Source organism: Schistocerca piceifrons, chromosome 1 (assembly GCF_021461385.2).
Source record: "Schistocerca piceifrons isolate TAMUIC-IGC-003096 chromosome 1, iqSchPice1.1, whole genome shotgun sequence".
In the NCBI taxonomy this organism is placed as follows: Eukaryota; Metazoa; Arthropoda; class Insecta; order Orthoptera; family Acrididae; genus Schistocerca; species Schistocerca piceifrons.
The window spans coordinates 198,381,631-198,401,041 of NC_060138.1; the positions used below are offsets into that span (position 1 = coordinate 198,381,631).

The window sequence follows — 19,411 nt, forward strand, 5'->3', positions numbered from 1 at the left end:
TGTCAGACAGAACTACACATCTTAGTTTTAGTGATGAAATATGCTAGAGATAAGGAATAGTTGTGTAATGAGTAATGAAGTGATTTTTTGCAGATGATAATGAATGCTGATGAATAATGATGAAGAATATGCTGCTATGAATAATGAAGTTTTTCTTTACAGGTGATGATGATAATGGAGTTTTTGATGATATGGATAATGAAGTTTTTTTCTTTGTAGATGAGGATAATGTTGAAGTTATATTTAGGCTATGTAGTTATTTAAGTATTTGTTGCAGTTCGTTTTGACAGCAAGTGTTATATTGCACAGTATAATGACTGAAGGTTTTGGAAAGGACAGCTATGGAACACATTTTTTATACACATTTCACTACCTGTTAATTCGAAGTTCACTACTTTTCAGCATAAAATGCATTTCTCTTTTCAGCTTAATAATCCATTTTTATATATTTTTTGCAGGAGAAATTATTTATGAGATTAATGTGCTATAAGCAGTTGTTCATTAAATCTATGAATGTGGTTACATATACTCTACTTGTTTCATAATCTTGCCACAGCTGACTTATGACGAATGACGTTACACATTTTTTCATTTATACCAATAACCCAGAAGCAAATTCTTCTCTCTTGCTTTCCCTATAATTACCCTAAGCAATGCATTGCTAACAAAAAAAAATGTATTACCAGTCCCAAATAATGTTACTAGTTTAAGAGAATTCTGAATAATACTGATCAGCTCTGAATAGTATGTCACTTCAGTAATGACTTCTTAATGATACAAAAAATATATATAAAATAATGCTTTGTAACGGGCAAATAACTGCCATTGTTTATTGTAATGAGACTACTTATAATGCCCATAATTATTAATGCTATGATTGTAATTAACTGATTTTTAATCATGACTTCTTAATGGTGTGTATCACCAGTTTCAAATAATGCTACTCATTTAAGAAAGTTCTGAATAATACTGAATGATGAACAATGTTTTATACTATTCAATACTTACTGGCCACTGAGTGCCAATAATTAAGTCACTAAATGTATTACGTTAATAATTATGCCATTAATTAGCTCCTGTTTTCAATTATGACTTTTCATGTTCTATAACTGGCCACTGAGTGCCAATAATTAATGTCACTAAATGAATTATGTTATTAATTATGCCATTAATTAGCTCTTGTTTTCAATGTTGACTTTTCATGTTTTGGTAAATGGCCAATGAGTGCCAATAATTTGTATCACTCAATGTATTATGTTAATGCTAGGCCAATAATTGACTCTTTTTTTTTCAATGAAGACTTCTGATGAACATTATTCTGTCATACTAAATATGCTTTGTAACTGGCCAAGGACTGTCACTGTTTATTGTAATACGATTACCCATGATGCCAATAATTTAATTTTATGAACATTATTCTGTAATACTACATACTTGGTACAGAAATGTTCAATAACTGGGCTATGAATGCCGCAAACTACTACTGTAATTCTCAATGAAGCCTATTATGTGACTTAATGTACTTCACCTTATGAGCTAACTACCCTGAATTACTGCAATATCCATTTGTCCTGTCCATCCTCATGATCATGGAGCACTATATTTGGTTTTGCACTAATTCTACGTTGGTGTGCCTTGTAAGAGCGTGGTGTTGACACGACATGCTGTCCACCACCGTGAGCGATGAAGACGTTATTATGGTCCCACTGTTTGGTGTACCTAATGTACTGCCAAAATGAAAACATGGAATATTACTACGACATTTCAGTGTCTTGGCTACGCTGATAAATTCTGATGGGAAAAGAACTTCAAATTGTGTCACTTGGTGTTGTACTTCTGTGGAAAGATATGGACTTTCAGAGCAGCTGTGTGCAGCCTAAAGTGCTACAACCATGATGCAATCCTTCCCTTTCCTATCCTAATTCTTGTCACATAGTGAAGATCATTTTTTGCTAACATCATTTATGTTCATGGGCTATACATTTTTTTTCGATTTGCTGAGCTCCAGTGCGAGTACACTTATGTCACTTGTCGTCATGATTTTTTTTTGTCATTATGTTTATTTGTTGTGAAAATGCTAAAGACATTTTTTTCGATTTGTTCTGAAGTACAGTATATGTGCACTCTTGTCTTTTATATTGTATATACATTTTTATTTTGATGATATGTTCTGAACTACAGTGCATGTGCACTTATGTTATGTGTTAATATGTTTTCTACTGAACTTCAGTGCCTGTGCACTTTTCTCATTTTTCAATATGATTTGTACTCATTCTGTATGTTCAATACTTCAGTGCGTGTGCACTTATGTCATTTGTTACTCATTGTATATACATTTCGTCATTTGCTGATATGTTCTGAACTGCAGTGCATGTGCACTCATGTCACTTGTCAACATGATTTTCTGCCATTCTGTTTATTTGTTCTGAAAATGCTCAAGAATTTTTTCAGTGCGTGTGCACTTTGTTATCTGTCAAATAATTTGTGTATACATTTTTCTGATCTGCGAATATGTTTTGTACTCATATCTTGTCTCTGTCTGAAATGTTTTGTACTCGGTGCATGTGCCCAACATTTAATTCATGTATCTAAATATTCTGTAAATTGTACAAGTTGATTAATTAAAGAATGTCCAAATGACTCACCATCGCTGCCAAATTTTTGCCCCCCCAGTGGAGGGTTATGAAACACGTATGTTGTGTGGCGGCGATGGCGAGGCATTGCAGAGTCTCTGACCAGAGAGCCATTTATCGTGGCTAGTCTGCGCTTGACCGCGTGACAGTTGCGAGCAGTACTCTGTCAGTAGTCGTCGTGCAGTACAGTTGCAAGCAGTAGTCTGTGGGTAGTCTGTGAGCAGAGCAGTATGTCGGTAGTAGCAGCCCAGTGCAGTTGTGTGTGAGGAGTCGGCGGGCGTCGACGTGGCACTCTGGTCAAGATTCAGGATGAGGTACATTATTTTTAAATGCGCTCAGCTAATAATGTAAATTAACTGTAACTAATTTGTGCAATAATCGCCCCAATAATAATTTTGGTTTTCAAAGCAATATTTTTAACAAAAGAACTATTCAATTGAACGAACGATTTCCTTCCATTTCCTTTAAAGAAAAGTTTCAATTAAATTTCAAAAAAAAAAAATATTAAAAAAATTAATACTTGCAATGCATTTCCTCCAAGCCGTGGCCAACAATAAGAGCAGAACTTTGACATGCAGTTTCGAATGAGGTAAGAAATTAATTATGATTTTTTGCACAGGGCCAAAGACCGATATTTTGGTTTAATTGAGTTATCATTATCACTGAGATTTTATTATCACTGAATTGACTTTCATTTTTTTGTGAGGAACTTATACTTGGGTCAGATTGCTAATTTTTGTTTAATTGTCATTGTGAATGAATTTATTTGCTGGGAGCTTACGTTAGGTTGTATTCTTGTTAACATTCAACTATTGTGTTTCAAAATTTCTCTGGGGAGCTTACACTTAGCTCAATGTGCAGTAGCATTTTTAAATAATATCATTAAAAAAAATTACGGTGGGGAGGTTACACTAGCACAATGTCCATTAGCATTTAAAATAATATCTTTTAAAATTTCTCTGGGAGGTTACACTTGGCTCCCATTCATTTATTATTTATGTCTTTAAAATTTCTGTGGGGAGGTTACAACGTGTCATGCAAGTTGCTCATGCACGGGTTTCAATTCTGATACGTTGTGGTTCACGTCATTTATTACTTGATTTATACCACACACTGCTTTTAGACACCGTTAACGCTATGTTTTTACGTGCATCGATAAGCTATTGTCTGTCTCAAAGAGCTTTAGTCACTTATCCGTCTAATCTTTGGACGAGAACTGCAAGGCATGACTTAAGCAACTCGCCTAAACTCTGACGTGAGCCAGCCGACAGAAACGCTTGGCTGGCGGAATCGGTTAGTGACTGCTGCATAGTAAATGGGCAAACCACGTACACTTTTCTTCCGATTGGTTCTGTGAGGACGTGTCGAGCAGTTAAAAACCATGCAACAGCCAAGATCGCATAAGATATTTCTTTGTATACGACGATCTGTTTCAACAGACTTAGCAGTCATCTTCAGGACTTAAAAAACTCTTTTTTTGATAAAACGTGTTCATTTGCGCTGAGCCTCATTTTTTGTCATCGGTAAAATATTTAAATACATACAGCACCTTCTGAAAAATGCCATGTCCATATACATATTGTTCACAGTTGCTTATTACATCATACAAACACGGTACACAACAGCACGTCTGGTTACACATGCTGGACATATTCTGTTTAGTGAAGACGCCTTGCCTTGGGACAAAGAAATGGGCATGTTCAACCGACATCGTTCAGGATTACGATGAGACAATGGCCTCCTTGCACTGCGTATGTGTAGGGCTGCTTTGTGGAACATCAGATTTATTTACGCAGTATATTTAGCAGTTGCATTTAAAACAGGCAACATTAGTTGTTAGTTCGAGTTCACAGTTTCGTTAGAACGAATAGGAATCAGTCTCCAAATTCTGTTCAGTCATCTGGGCTTCTAAGTTGATTACCTCATTGTTTTTCTATTCATTAAATAATGTAATGGGCGTTAGTACCAATACGGGGCGATATTCCTTGTCTTTTGATATGTATGGTCATGTAAAGTCACATGGGCCGCACAGGAATGCACTTATATCTCAAACATGAGATTTTTTTATTCATTTTCCGAACAATAGATGTTTATTTTTTATAATCAGATATTCTTAGAACTTGCTTTTCACTCCTCTGATCTTTATTCAAATCTTTACATGAGCTCATTTAAGAACTAATTTCTTGAAAGAACTACTTTTCACTGTATTTTAAACAAGGAGGGAATACATTGCCTTCAGCAGCGATGGCACTTTTTTTTATGAAACTTAAAAGCTAAGTTAGTTCGTGGAACTTCATGGCACGTCGTTGAAGCAACGGAGACTTCGATATTTTTGCTATCACACTAGAGAAAATCTTTCCAGTTTATTAGGTGCTGCAGAATATAGGGTGCAAACAGATTTGTATTGCACGAATTACAGCTGCAAGATGTAATTCATAGTATGTACACCAGATCTGTTCTAAGGGTTACGGTTTCAGTCTTGTCTTGGTTTGCCTTACATTAAATCCCCCTTTAATTATTCCACTGCCCTGTGAGAAATTTCTTTGTTACTATGAAATCTTCACCAAAGTTAATCAGATTGCGTTTGTTTGCTTATGGGTCAGATGTCTTACAAATGCAAATTTTTCATGGCATTAAAACCGTGGGTCACAGTCTCTTATGACCTCTCAGGCAAAAAAAAATATAAAGTGGCAAGCCTTCTTAAGCCAGCACAAATTACAAAGGGCGACGTCGTGAACTGCTCTCACTTCAGCCCCTTTAGTTTCATTATGCTCCGATAGGTGCTGGCGTTTACATAGCCTTGAAAGTGGCATCTGTAACAGAAGTGCTTTTCAGGCAGAGAGAGGTTATTGAGTTTCTTTTGGCGGGAAACCAGAGCATCGCAGATATTCAGAGGCTCTTGGAGAATGCCTACGGAGAACTGGCAGTGAACAAAAGCAAGGTGAGTCGTTGGAGGAGGCGTCTGTCATCATGACAACAAAGTCTCGCGGAACTGTCCGATCTCCCGCAAGGCGGTCGGCCGCACATAGCTGTCACTCCTGCAATGTTGGACACTCTCATTCGAAAAATGATAATTAATTGAAACCTTCAGCTATCGACAGGTGTTGTTGGCATACCTTGATGAGGACAGCTGAAAATGTGTGCCCCGACCGAAACTCGAACCCGTTATCTCCTTCTTACATGGCAAACGCTCTATCCATCTGAGCCACCGAGGACACAGATGAATAGCGCGACTGCAGGGACTTATCTCTTGCTCGATGCCCGTGAGACCCACATTCCCAGCTGTCCACAATCTACATGTGGATCTCACGGAGATCGAGCAGGGGATAAGTCCCTGCCGTCGAGCTATTCATCTGCGTGCTCGGTGACTCAGATGGATAGAGCGTCTGCCATGTAAGCAGGAGGTATCGGGTTCGAGTCCCGGTCGGGGCACACATTTTCAGCTGTCCCCATAAAGGTAAGTCAACAACACCTGTCGGCAGCTGAGAGTTTCAATTAATTACCATTTATTCTACAGAAGCTGCCCGGCCATTAATGGTATCTGTTCTTTCGAGAACAGTTACCATCTTCATATATACTCTCATTCGAGGTGATCGACGGATCACAATCAAACACCTCGCTGCACAAATGGACGTGTCTGTTGGTTGTGCTGTCACGTTCGTCTATCAGTTGGATTTTCAAAGATGTGTGCCTGCTGGGTCCTCGCCGCCTAACAGAAGACCTTAAAGAGCAACGAAGGACCACATGTGCGGAATTGCTTGCGCGCTACGAGTCTGATCGTGACAATTTTTTGTCGAACATCGTCAGAGGCGATGAACCATGGGCTCATCACTTCGAACAAAACGGCAATCCATAGAGTGGGGCCCACCACTTCTCCTCCGAAGGAAAAGTTCAAAGCCACACCCTCAGCCGGCAAAGTCATGGGGACAGTATGTGGGACTTTGAAGGGGTTATTCTGTTTGTTGTCCTCCCTCAGCGTGCAAGCAATAACACTCAAGAATGAGATTTTCACTCTGCAGTGGAGTGTGCACTGATATGAAACTTCATTAAAACTGTGTGCCGGACCGAGACTCGAACTCGGGACCCTTGCCTTTCGCGGGCAAGTACTGTACCATCTTTTTTTTTTCGTTGTTGATCGTTGTGTTTGGTCGTTGCGGACGTCACATGACATCCGGTCAAGTTCGTTTTGTTGCTCTTTCCATTCAGTCTTTTTATTACAGAGGCCAATCAGCTCTCTGGCCCAACACGCTGAGCTACCGCGCCGGCGTCCATCTGAGCTACCCAATCGTGCGGTAGCGTTCTCGCTTCCCACGCCCGGGTTCCCGGGTTCGATTCCCGGCGGGGTCAGTTATTTTCTCTGCCTCGTGATGACTGGGTGTTGTGTGATGTCCTTAGGTTAGTTAGGTTTAAGTAGTTCTAAGTTCTAGGGGACTGATGACCATAGATGTTAAGTCCCATAGTGCTCAGAGCCATTTTTTGAGCTACCCAAGCACGACTCACACCCCATCCTCACAGCTTTACTTCTGCCAATACCTCGTCTCCTACTTTCCAAACTTTATAAAGCTCTGCTGCTCAGATGGTAGAGCATTTGCCCGCGAAATGCAAAGATCCCGAGTTCGAGTCTCGGTCCGGCACACAGTTTTAATCTTCGAGGAAGTTTAATAACACTCAAGTGTATTGTGCTACCCTCAGGAAATCGAAGAATCGACTTGAGTGTGTTCGTGAGCGCAAAAATGCAAACGAACATTTCCTCCTCCACGACGACGCAAGGCCTCACACAAGTCCGGGCACTCGAGAGGAGTTCACAAAACTTCGATAAACTGTTCTTCCTCAGTCACCGTACAGCTCTGATCTCACAACTTCCAGCTGCCAAATATTTGGCCCAATGAAGGATGCACTCCACGGAAAGCAGTACGTGGATTACCGGGATGGGAGGGGGAGGGGGCTGGGAGAGATGTTATTGATGCAGAAAGACACTGGCGCCGGCCGGTGTGGCCAAGCGGTTAAAGGCGCTACAGTCTGGAACCGCGTGACCGCTACGGTCGCAGGTTCGAATCCTGCCTCGGGCATGGATATGTGTGATGTCCTTAGGTTAGTTCGGTTTAAGTCGTTCTAAGTTCTAGGGGACTGATGACCTCAGAAGTTAGGTCCCATAGTGCTCAGAGCCATTTGAAAGACACTGGCTCTGACGACGGTCTCTAGAGTGGTGCCATGCGGGCACATATATATTGGAAAAAAGTGTTTTGTAGCCAGAAGATTGAGGAATAATATAATGTCTTGGATTTATGAATAAAACCAACTCACTTTCAGAAAAAAAATATGTTGCTTTACTTTTTGAACCACCCTTGTATTTGTGCCTGAAAATGACATCGCAGCCGGTCGCGGTAGCCGAACGGTTATAGGCGCTTCAGTCTACATCTACATCTACATCCATATTCCGCAAGCCACCTGACAGTGTGTGGCGGAGGGTACTTTGAGTACCTCTATCGGTTCTCCCTTGTATTCCAGTCTCATATTGTTCGTAAAAAGGAAGATTGTCAGTTGCCTCTGTGTGGGCTCTAATCTCTCCGATTTTATCCTCATGGTCTCTTCGCAAGATATACGTAGGAGGGAGCAATATACTGCTTCACTCTTCGGTGAAGGTATGTTCTCGAAACTTCAACAAAAGCCGGTACCGAGCTACTGAGCGTCTCTCCTGCAGAGTCTTCCACTGGAGTTTATCTATCATCTCCGTAACGCTTTCGCGATTACTAAATGATCCTGTAACGAAGCGCGCTGCTCTCCGTTGGATCTTCTCTATCTCTTCTATCAATCCTATCTGGTACGGATCCCACACTGCTGGGCAGTATTCAAGCAGTGGGCGAACAAGTGTACTGTAACCTACTTCCTTTGTTTTCGGACTGCATTTCCTTTGGATTCTTCCAATGAATCTCAGTCTGCCATCTGCTTTACCGACGATCAACTTTATATGATCATTCCATTTTAAATCACTCCTAATGCGTACTCCCAGATAATTTATGGAATTAACTGCTTCCAGTTGCTGACCTGCTATATTGTAGCTAAATCATAAGGGATCTTTCTTTCTATGTATTCCTAGCACATTACACTTGTCTACATTGAGATTCAATTGCCATTCCCTGCACCATGTGTCAATTCGTTGCAGATCCTCCTGCATTTCACTCCAATTTTCCATCGTTACAACCTCTCGATATACCACAGCATCACCCGCAAAAATCCTCAGTGAACTTCCGATGTTATCCACAAGGCTGCTGCGGTCGCAGATTCGAATCCTGTTCGGGCATGGATGTGTGTGATGTCCTTAGGTTAGTTAGGTTTAAGTAGTTCTAAGTTCTAGGGGACTGATGACCTCAGATGTTAAGTCCCATAATGCTCAGAGCCATTAGAACCATTTGAATGACATAGCGACAAAACTGCAATAGCACATATTAAAATACTAACGGCGAAAAGTGGCAATAACATATGTCACCAACAGCGATGTTATCTAACAAAACTCCATGCCATTTCCTAAATGTTTATTGGGCTTAACAAACGAACGTTATGCACGAGTGTCTAGAGAACATTGACAGAATGAGACGCTAGTGAATCGGTGACGTACCCAGTTGGAAGGCACGTTGTAGCCGTGCGGGGCCGACTCGTTGCGCTCTCCCACGGCCCACACGTACCACTCGTCGTAGCCGTCCTCCCTCCTCAGGGACTTCTGGAACCACTCGATCTGGTCGCTCGTGTAGCTCACCACGTAGTCCATCATCACCTGCAGGCCTGCAGACACGTCTCCCTGTAGCCACCGCCGAACAATCTAAGAGCACGTTAGTTGATTCTGCCGTGAAGCACAAAACTGTGGCTCGTCTGTCGCAGGCTTACGTGCCAACTTCCCATATAACATCTCTGGACAAAATATTAGTCACCTCCTTAAAAGAGTGTTGTGGTCGCTTTGGAGCGCTGTACATGGTACATCACTGGACGAAATATTAGTCGCCCTCTTAAAAGAGTGTTGTGGTCGCTTTGGAGCGCTGTACATGGTGCAAAACTGGTACCAGAACTTAAGGGGGGTAGGACGTCAAACGGGCTGACTTGGAGCAGGAGAGGCACCACTGAACATTTTAATTTCCACTGTCTATACTTTTACAAATAAATTCATATAACTTTGTCAGTATGACCAGGGAGGATTCAGAATTCACACTCTTAGCAGTGGAAGTTCGAAAACATAAGAAATAATTTTTTTTACAAGTTAAATTTCTTCATTTCTTCATTTGCTAATGGCAGCATTTGTTGCTGTAGGTACACGTTTCTTCATAAGTAAGACAGATTCTTCGATGAATTTTGCACAGCATACAAACCATACATAAAGGTGTGTGAAACTCTAGAATTTTCCAAATCTATTAAAAACTGTGGTAAAAATTGAGGTAATTAACTACAAAATTTGTGTTTTTTCTAAACATGAAGTTTAAAATACAACAGCTCATTCGTTTTTTCATAAATTAAATAAATTCTAGAGTTTCATACACCTGTGAGTATGGTATGTATGCTGTGCAAAATCATCGAAGAATCTCCCTAACTTATGAAGAAAAGTGTACCTATAGCAACAAATGCAGCCATTAGTAAGTGAAAAAATGATGAAATTTCGCACCTAAAAAAATTTATTTTGTTATGTTTTCGAACTTCCACTGTAATGGGTGTGAATCCTGAATCCTTCCTGGTGATGCTGACAAAGTGTGATGAATTTATTTGTAATAGTATAGACACTGGAAATTAAAATGTCCGGTGATGCCTCTCCTGCTCCAAGTCGGCCCGTTTGTCGTCCTGCCCCCCTTAATGTGACACTACACTGCTGATCAGTCATGCCACTGAAGAACTGTGTATCTAGCAGTCGATTATATAGAGTCCTGCTGTAAGATGAGTTGTCACAGAGACGTAAAAAAATAGTACACAGGAGTTCTCGTGTATGGACGTGCTCTGGATCACATCGTGAATGAAACTGGACGATTTTTTGGTGTGTCAAAGCAGACTACAAAGAACAGTGTACTATTTGCAGGCCGTTAATACGACGTAAGAACAGTGGATGTAACCAACAGGGACGTGAGACGAATGTTCCGGATTGTCAATAAAATTGGTTTCAAACCCATCAGAAACTTTTGCCGTCAATGAAAGCAGATCCAACTCAACCAGTTTTTGAGCGAGCATTGGAATGGGAACTCGCTGCAATGGACATTTCGAGTCGAGCATGTGACACAAGGCCCTTTCTCATATTGGCACATAAAGATGGACTGTAAAACTACACAGAAAATGGACAACTGATCGGAGGCTTGTAGTCTGATGTGAAAAGTCGCTATTTTGCCTCTTTTCAAATGATGCAAAGCGTAAAGTGCACTGACGAACCAATGAGCCTTTTAACCCACTGTGTAGTTCAGACCGGAGATGACTAATTTTTTCTGAGACGCTTTTCGTGCCATACTTGGGCTCACTCATTCAGAGTATAGTGAACATCAACCATATTGTGTATTTCAATATTCTAGGTGAGCCAGAATTGTCCTTTCTTCCCCATCTTCATAATGGGTATGCTGTGATCACTCCAGTCTTACAAGACGAGAACAGTGATGTTCACGGGGTAACACGCATACACGAACACTCTGGCACCATATCACAGTTCGACTGGGCTGCTAAATCCCGGATCTTAATCTCACAGATATTGTCTGAGACTACACTCTGATACAAAAAAAAGCACAACACACCACGAAGGAATTATCAAAATGGGACGGAAATCGGTAGAAGCGATGCACATGTACAGACAAAGAAATGATTACAATTTAGGAAAGTTGGATGAGTTATTCAAGAGAAAGAGCTTCGCAAATTCATTAAGTCAATAACACGTTGCTCCATTTCTGACGCTTATGCAAGCAGTTATTCGGCTTGGCATTGATTGACAAGGATGCTGTGTTCTTCCTCAGGGATGTCGTACCGATTTCTGTCCAATTTTCGTGTTAGATAGTCAAAATCTCGAGCTGGTTGGAGGGCCTTGCCCATAGTGCTCCAAGCATTTTCAACTTGGCAGAGATTCGGCAACCTTGCTGGCCAAGCTAGCTGAGTTAGCCAAGCACGACTCACGCTCCGTCCTCACAGCTTCAATTCCGCCAGTACCTTGTCTCCTACCTTCCAAACTTCACAGAAGCTCTCCTGCGAACCATGTCTCCGCAATATCCTATCTTCCAGGAGTGCTAGTTCTGCTATGTTCGCAGAAGAGCTTCTGTGAAGTTTGGAAGGTAGGAGACGAGGTACTGGCGGAATTGAAGCTGAGGACGGGCCGTGAGTCGTGCTTGGGTAGCTCATTGGTAGAGCACTTGCCCGCCAAAGGCAAAGGTCCCGAGTTCGAGTCTCGGTCCGGCGCACAGTTTTAATCTGCCAGGAAAATTCATATCAACGCACACTCCGCTGTGGAGTGAATATTTCATTCCAGTAGAACCTCTTGCCGTGCGCGGGCGGACTTTATCTTGCTGAAATGTAAGCCTAGGATAGCTTGCCATGAAGGAAACAAAACCGGACGTAGAGTATCGTTGACAGCAGTGCTGTAAGGGTGCCGAGAACGACAACCAAAGCGTTTCTGCTATGAAATGAAATGGCGACCTCAGACCATGACTCCTGGCTGTCGGGTCACATGGCAGGCGACAGTCAGGTGATATCTCACCGCTGTCTGGGTGTCTCCAGACATGTCTTTGCTGGTCATCGGTGCTCATTTCGAAGCCTGACTCATCTCCGAAGACAACTACTCCATTCAAAGAGATTCAAGGCCGAAGACGTGATGAGATTCTCTGGACAGAGGTGGGACACCAGTGTGAATGTCACCCGTCATACGGCCCCCGACAACCAGAAGTAAAGGTCTGGAGTAGTATTTCTTTTCATAGCAGGAGCCCTTTGGTTGTCATTCGCGGCACCCATACATCACAGTGTAACGTCATTCTAAGCCCATTTTGTTTCCCTTCATGGCAAGCCATCCTCGGCTTGCATTTCATCATAATAACGGCCACCCGCATACGGCAGGGCTTCTATTGCTTGTCTTTGTGCTTGCCAAACCAAACCCTGGCCTGCAAGGTAGTTCGATCTCCACCCAACTGAGAACGTTTGCAGTATTATAGGCAGAGCCTTTCGACTACCTCGGTATTTTGACGATCTAAAGCATCAATTGGACAGATTTTGGCACGATATCCGTCAGGAAGGCATCCAACAACTCTGTCAATAAATGCCAAGCCGAATCACTGCTTGCATAAAGGCCAGAGTTGGACGAACGCGTTATTGACTTCCTCAATTTGTAACGCTCGGTCTCTTGACTGAATCATCCAATTTTCCTGAAACTGTAATAATTTGTTTGTTTGTACATATACATCAAATCTACCAATTTCTGTCCCATTCAGATAATTCCTATGTGGCGGCTCGTGGCTCTTTTTTTCCATTAGAGTGGCTTGAGCTGGATATGGTGTACCTGAAGAAACTTACGGACATTCTTCCTCGCCGAACTGAGACCATTACAGAGATTTAGTGGCGGTATAACACAGAATTAACGTGATGTTTCCTGAGGGTGACTAATTCTTCATCCACTGTGCTTAAATACATAAATAAATTAATTAATAGATATAGCCGCTGTTTAAGAACATGACATCAGATAACGATTGTGGTGATTAAAGCGTAAGCAAAACGTAAATGTACAGGACTTCCCAGAAAAGAGTCGACTGCTTACCCAGACTATGGGCTTTATCCCTGAACTCATTGAAGTCGTCCATCGTGCCGAAGACTGGGTCAATCTCGAAGTAGTTGGAGATGTCGTAGCCGAGGTCCACCATGGGCGACTGGTAGATGGGCGACAGCCACACGGCACCAACGCCCAGCTGCTGCAGGTACTCCAGCTGGTTGATGATTCCTGAAGTAGAGGCAGCAGTTGTAAGCATTTTGGCACTTCTCAATATGCGTCCTCTGTCAGTTTTTATTAGTGTCGTGTTTCGTTGCGGACTAGTCATCATGACGGACGGGCATCAATAGTGCAGACTGCTTTCTGTACCGTTACCCAAATCCAGATCCCTGACTTTCGCAGACTTGGTTTTTTTCCTGTTGAGCTACCCTGAATGGCTTTAAGTGCCTGCTCATATTCCACCACCAACCCTTCCTCGATTTTTTCGCTAACCTTAAATATAGTTTCACATTACCGCAGCACAGGACTGTTACTGGATTAAAAACTATTACTCGACAAAAATAATGTTAGGTTTAAGTGGGTCAGTAGGGTATTGACCTAAGTAAGCAAGTGTCCAGGTTTCATCCCCTTTCGCCCAAATAATAACCTAACAGGAGTGGATTAGTTTCTCTTTTGGTTCCATATCTTCATCTGTCGTTTACTCGATACAGCTAGTGCCCTACTTTTCACCCGAGGTACAAGAATCAACATCTTGTAGAAACTTTCTGGCACGACTTGGTGTTCATCAACTACAGTACTACGAAATTCTGCTCAAAAAAAAATGGTTCAAATGGCTCCAAGCACTATGGGACTTAACATCTGAGGTCATCAGTCCCCTAGACTTAGAACTACTTAAACCTAACTAACCTAAGGACATCACACAAGCCATGCCTGAGGCAGGATTCGAACCTGCGACCGTAGCAGCAGCGCGGTTCCAGACTGAAGCGCCTAGAACCGCTCGGTCACAGTGGCCGGCAGGTGAGGGAACTTCTACTCTTGGCGTTGTATAGGGGAGAATCATGCAGTATCGGTCGGCTTACAGTACCGGCCACTACTGTGATTTCCCTTTCCGCATGCTTGTCGAATTTCTTCTTCCCCCCTTTAGCACTTTTTCTGCTCTGAGTGCTTGATGATGTTGCTGTAGCTCTTAGCGCACGGACTGTATTTTGAGGCCTGTGGTAACTGTTTTTAAGGCAAGTAATTAATTTCGTTGCTGTACTACGGTTTTTAATGACACGTCAGATATGACATCTACCAAAAGTTTCATGATAATTTCTAGAAAATAAGGCTGTCTCTGAGCACTATGGGACTTAGCATCTGTGGTCATCAGTCCCCTAGAACTTAGAGCTACTTAAACCTAACTAACCTAAGGACATCACACACATCCATGCCCGAGGCAGGATTCGAACCTGCGACCGTAGCGGTCACGCGGTTCCAGACTGAAGCGCCTAGAAGCGCACGGCCACATCGGCCGGCTAGAAAATAAGGTTCAATATGACTAGATCCTGCTGGATGTTTGTCCTGCAGTACCGATCACCAGATTGTCTCTCTATACCGGGCAGAAGTAATTTCAATTTTTAAATTATATTTTCTTCTTGACACTCCTTTTCAGATTGCAGTGAAGGAAAATGAGAAAAAATTAAGAGGAAAATGGAATGGAGAGTGCGTGAAAATGGCTGTGAGCAAGGTTGTGTCTAACAAAATGATGCATGAGGGAGGCAGCTAAAGCGTTCTTAACAACTAGAAGAGAAACAGATCGCCACCAAAGAGAAGAGATTAAAAGCAGAAAAAATAGTTTGAAAGAGACTCGAGAAAGCTGCACTTACGTCAAGTGTTCGAAAATAAAATAAAGACGCAAATGGTGACCATGGAAAGCTAATTACAAAGTGTCGAAGAAAACCGGAATTTTTGGAAATAATGGGTCAATAGAAGAGACTGAACGGTGCACTGTGTGCCTGAAGTCATCTGAAGAAGAATGGGTGCTGTGTACGAAGTCTAGAGGCTGGACATATGTTGGATGTGTAGATCAGGAGAATATTTTGTATATTATTTGCGATTTCTGTAAAACAATGATCTAAATATTACGGATCGAGATGAAATAGCAATAATAATTTCCCACGGTTATGTGCTCTATTATTATACAACAGTATCAGTGAATTGTATCATTAACAACTGCTATTACCACAGAAAAGACAATGTCCCATATTGCAAGACACATTCTACAAGCCTTGTAATTGTAGCTCTTTTACTTTTGATGTAATTAAATACTACAAATAAAAAACAAAAATTATTACACCGTGCTATTCACGGAACATGTGTGGATGTAAGAGAATAGTATATTAATATTCCGATTGATCACTACAGTTACTTAGTAAAATTAAAAATCTTAATCCGGCTTACACAGTAAACCCTATGGTAATCTTGTATCGGGGATACTATACAACTCTCCCTTACTCTGCGCGGTCTCTGTCAACATACGCGTCGATGTCCTGCTGTCATCACAGGAACAATCAAGAACACTCCGACGTTGTGATCGACTGTTCCCAGCCAAATAGCCCCCCATTTATTCAGCGAGAATCTGCTCTCAGGCCGGAGTTTACGATAATAGCGGGCAATCCTTACCTTCCTGTATGTGAGGGCTTTCTTGCATTCAATAAAGCACAAATGGCGCAGTGGACTAGATAGAATCCAACATTCTTACGGCGTTGTATTTCTTGAAGCAAAGTTTGTCCTGTACAAGATTACCATTGGGTTTACTGTGTAATGTGAGCGGGAATTGCACAGATTTAGTGGAATACACAAATACACCACTGTTCGGAAATTCACAATTCAGAAGCTGCGGACATATAATGGCAGCCAATAAGCAACGATTGCGCGGAAATCAGCACCGGTAAAGAGTTCTTCACAACACTTATTTATGCTCAACACTCATTCACAAAACAATATGAAATTTTTGGTGGGCAACTTAATCATTCTGTCGACCATGTGGACTATCTGCTAATATTGGAAGCATAAATTTCGATCATATTCTGTAAAACATGAGTTTCTAGAAAGAAAAGGTGTTTAAATTTTGTTTTCATTTTTCTTTTTCATCTAAGGCTAAGTATACAATCACTGACTCAATACTTGTTAGAATGAAGTTCATTCTTGCTTCTTGTGTCTGCAGATCAGATACTAAGATCACACAACTCTTCAGGCGTCTTCCTTATAGATAAACATAATCTGATTTTATAAATGGTCATTGTGGCTTTAATTTCCAAGATAACAAATTCTTACAGAATTAATTTATGCTAAAGAGATCAAATTAATTCGCAGATATGGCTGTCAGGCTAATTGCTACAAGCTAATAAAAATATGCTACAGTGCACATACAATTTTGAAAGAGATTTTTTGGAAAGTGGTACGGGAACTTATTGTTTCCAAGTATGTGCATTGCACGACTGGAACTAAGGGTAAACAACGTGGGAAAACCTTTTAATGAGTTTTCTCTCGGTAGATCTAGTAATACATGTTCTACGGAAAAAGAAGATCTTTTCGACTATGGAACTAGGCTTACTAAAAACAGATAATTGCCGTCGGGAACCGGTCGACAGCGAGTTGGTAGACATCGCCTACACTTCCATTTCGAAGCAGCTGTGGCTGGTGGTGCATCTTGACTCCACCAAGACTCCAGCGCACCACAACTCTATGTCAAAGAGTTCTCCTGTCCTTACTCTTCTTTTCCGATATTTCTTTTAATGATAAGTCCGAGAAGATGTTGTGATTGAGTGTGCCGGTCGCCCTTCACGCTGTCATCTCACAATCAGTGTCGGATAGAGTGATCATGCGCCAGTGGGAATACGAGTGACTGATAGTACTAAACAACAAACTGCGATCAGTAAAGTCAACCTCACGCCTGCCACGCCGATGGGAGAAAGTGTTGCTCACCGAGTGCAGAGAAGGACATTGTCCATTGACATACACTATCCTCTTCCACAGCGACGATCCATCAATATGTGAATCCTGTGGAATACCACATTCGTTGCAACGTTGCAACGTATTTTTACTAACTTCCTGGAAAATTAAACCGTGCTTTTCGTGGGCAAGAGCTCTACCAATTGAGCTACCCAAGTACGAATCACGTCTCGTCCTCACAGCTTTAATTCCCAGAGCACCTCTTCTCCTACCTTCCAAACGTCACAGAAGTTTCGCAGGAGAACTTCTGAGAAGTTTGGAAGGTAGGAGATGAACTACTTGTGGAAGTAAAGCTGTGAGGTGGGGTCGTGTGTCACGCTTGGGTAGCTCAGTTTGCCAAGTATCTTTGGCACTGTCCTGTAGACACACACAACTGAGTTCCATACACATTATTTGTAAACAACGTCATAATGGTTTTATGAAGATTTATATGTTTGAAGGAAATGGATTTTAGTTGGTGGCAGCCGTTTATTTATGAACAAAACCTGTTGATGAACACTGTTTAAGTTCATAATGAATGTAGTAGGCCCTTCTGTGATGTATCAGACCTTACTTCCTTAAAAATGATGAACACTGTGAAAGTCCATGTGAAAGTCCATAATGAATATAGTAGGCCCTTCTGTGTACCTTACACCCTTGATAACTGAGCGCCGGCCGAAGTGGCCGTGCGGTTAAAGGCGCTGCAGTCTGGAACCGCAAGACCGCTACGGTCGCAGGTTCGAATCCTGCCTCGGGCATGGATGTTTGTGATGTCCTTAGGTTAGTTAGGTTTAACTAGTTCTAATGACCTCAGCAGTTGAGTCCCATAGTGCTCAGACCCATTTGAACCATTTGAACCAAAACTGAGCTCACAATGACAGTGTTATGGGATCACTTGGGAGATGCTATGCTTCCACTGCAGGTTTCCTCAGCTTCAGGGTAAAGGTGGCAGCTGTGTAGTAATAGAACCATATTATATGAGGAGACAGAACTCTTGGGAGGACGTCAATCACAGATGATCAAGTGAAATTCAATTTTATGATGAAACTGATAGTATCTCGACTGAGACGTTTTGTGTAAGTGCTACACAGAGATGAAGAGGCAATCATGGTGAGACCTCTCCCCCCCCCCCCCAAAAAAAAAAAGGTTGGTAGAGCTCTTGTCCGCATAAGGCAAAGATCCCGAGTTCGAATCCCGATCCAGCGCACAATTTTAATCTACCAGGAAGTGTTATGTGAGTGCATACTCCGCTGTTGAGTGAAAAATTCATTTAGGATATTTTTGCTGACGTAAGGGCAACCCTTTAATTCAGGCTGTTCCAACCGAGCTCCAGGGAGCCGGAGCGCTCCGGAGTGCTCACTGCGGCAGCTCGGAGACCGCGTGGAGAGGGAAAGCGAACTCACCGCCCCCTGGCCACATGCAGCCGCAACTGACGCAATAATTCGTGTTCAATGACAACTATAACTAGCCGCGGGAGCCCTGTACCTCTATTGGAGGATACCTTTCTATTCATTGAGAGGGATGGTCGTCAGCAGTGTCCTGTATGTCATAAAGTATTTAATTCTGCGAAGAGGTACAATATACAACGACATTATACACGTCTTCACGCAGCGCACTACGATGAGGTAGAAGGCGTTTCACGCAGAGAACTGGTAGCCAGGCTTAAGAACGACATACCAGGAGACGTAAGTTTAAAAACGGTTTCGTAATACGGAGGGTATCAAAACATGCAACTCACATCATTGCAACGAGTGGCAAGCCGTTTTCGGTGGGACCACTCGTAAAATAGTGCATGGTAGCAGTTGCATAATGTTTGTTTCCAAGGGAGGTGCAGGCAATTGAAGGGGTTTGCCTGTCGAAGCAAACAATGTCTCGTCGAATCCTGGACATGGCAGCGGATTTAGAGACACAGCTCAGGAAAAAGACGGAGAGCTTTGTTGCATTTCCGCTAGCGCTTGACGAAAGCATCGACATATCGGACTGTGCTCAGCTTGCAGTCTTGGTGAGTGGTGTCGACATAGAGCTGACGAACTCTTGGATGTGGTACCACTCGATTACACCGCAGCAGGACGTGACATTTTTGAAGCTGTTTGTGAATAAGTGGACAATA

At 42.1% G+C, this 19,411-nt stretch overlaps 1 protein-coding gene across 1 annotated transcript in view; it reads right to left on the minus strand.

Annotated features, from left to right (window-relative positions):
- LOC124799570 (maltase 2-like) overlaps positions 1–19,411 on the minus strand; it is a 121,705-nt gene that overhangs the window by 57,920 nt on the left and 44,374 nt on the right. Inside the window, exons 2-3 of the mRNA XM_047262934.1 lie at positions 13,381–13,560; positions 9,250–9,413 (exon numbers count right to left, since the gene is read on the minus strand). Coding sequence (XP_047118890.1) covers positions 9,250–9,413; positions 13,381–13,560 — 344 coding nt within the window. The remainder of the gene's footprint in view (positions 1–9,249; positions 9,414–13,380; positions 13,561–19,411) is intronic.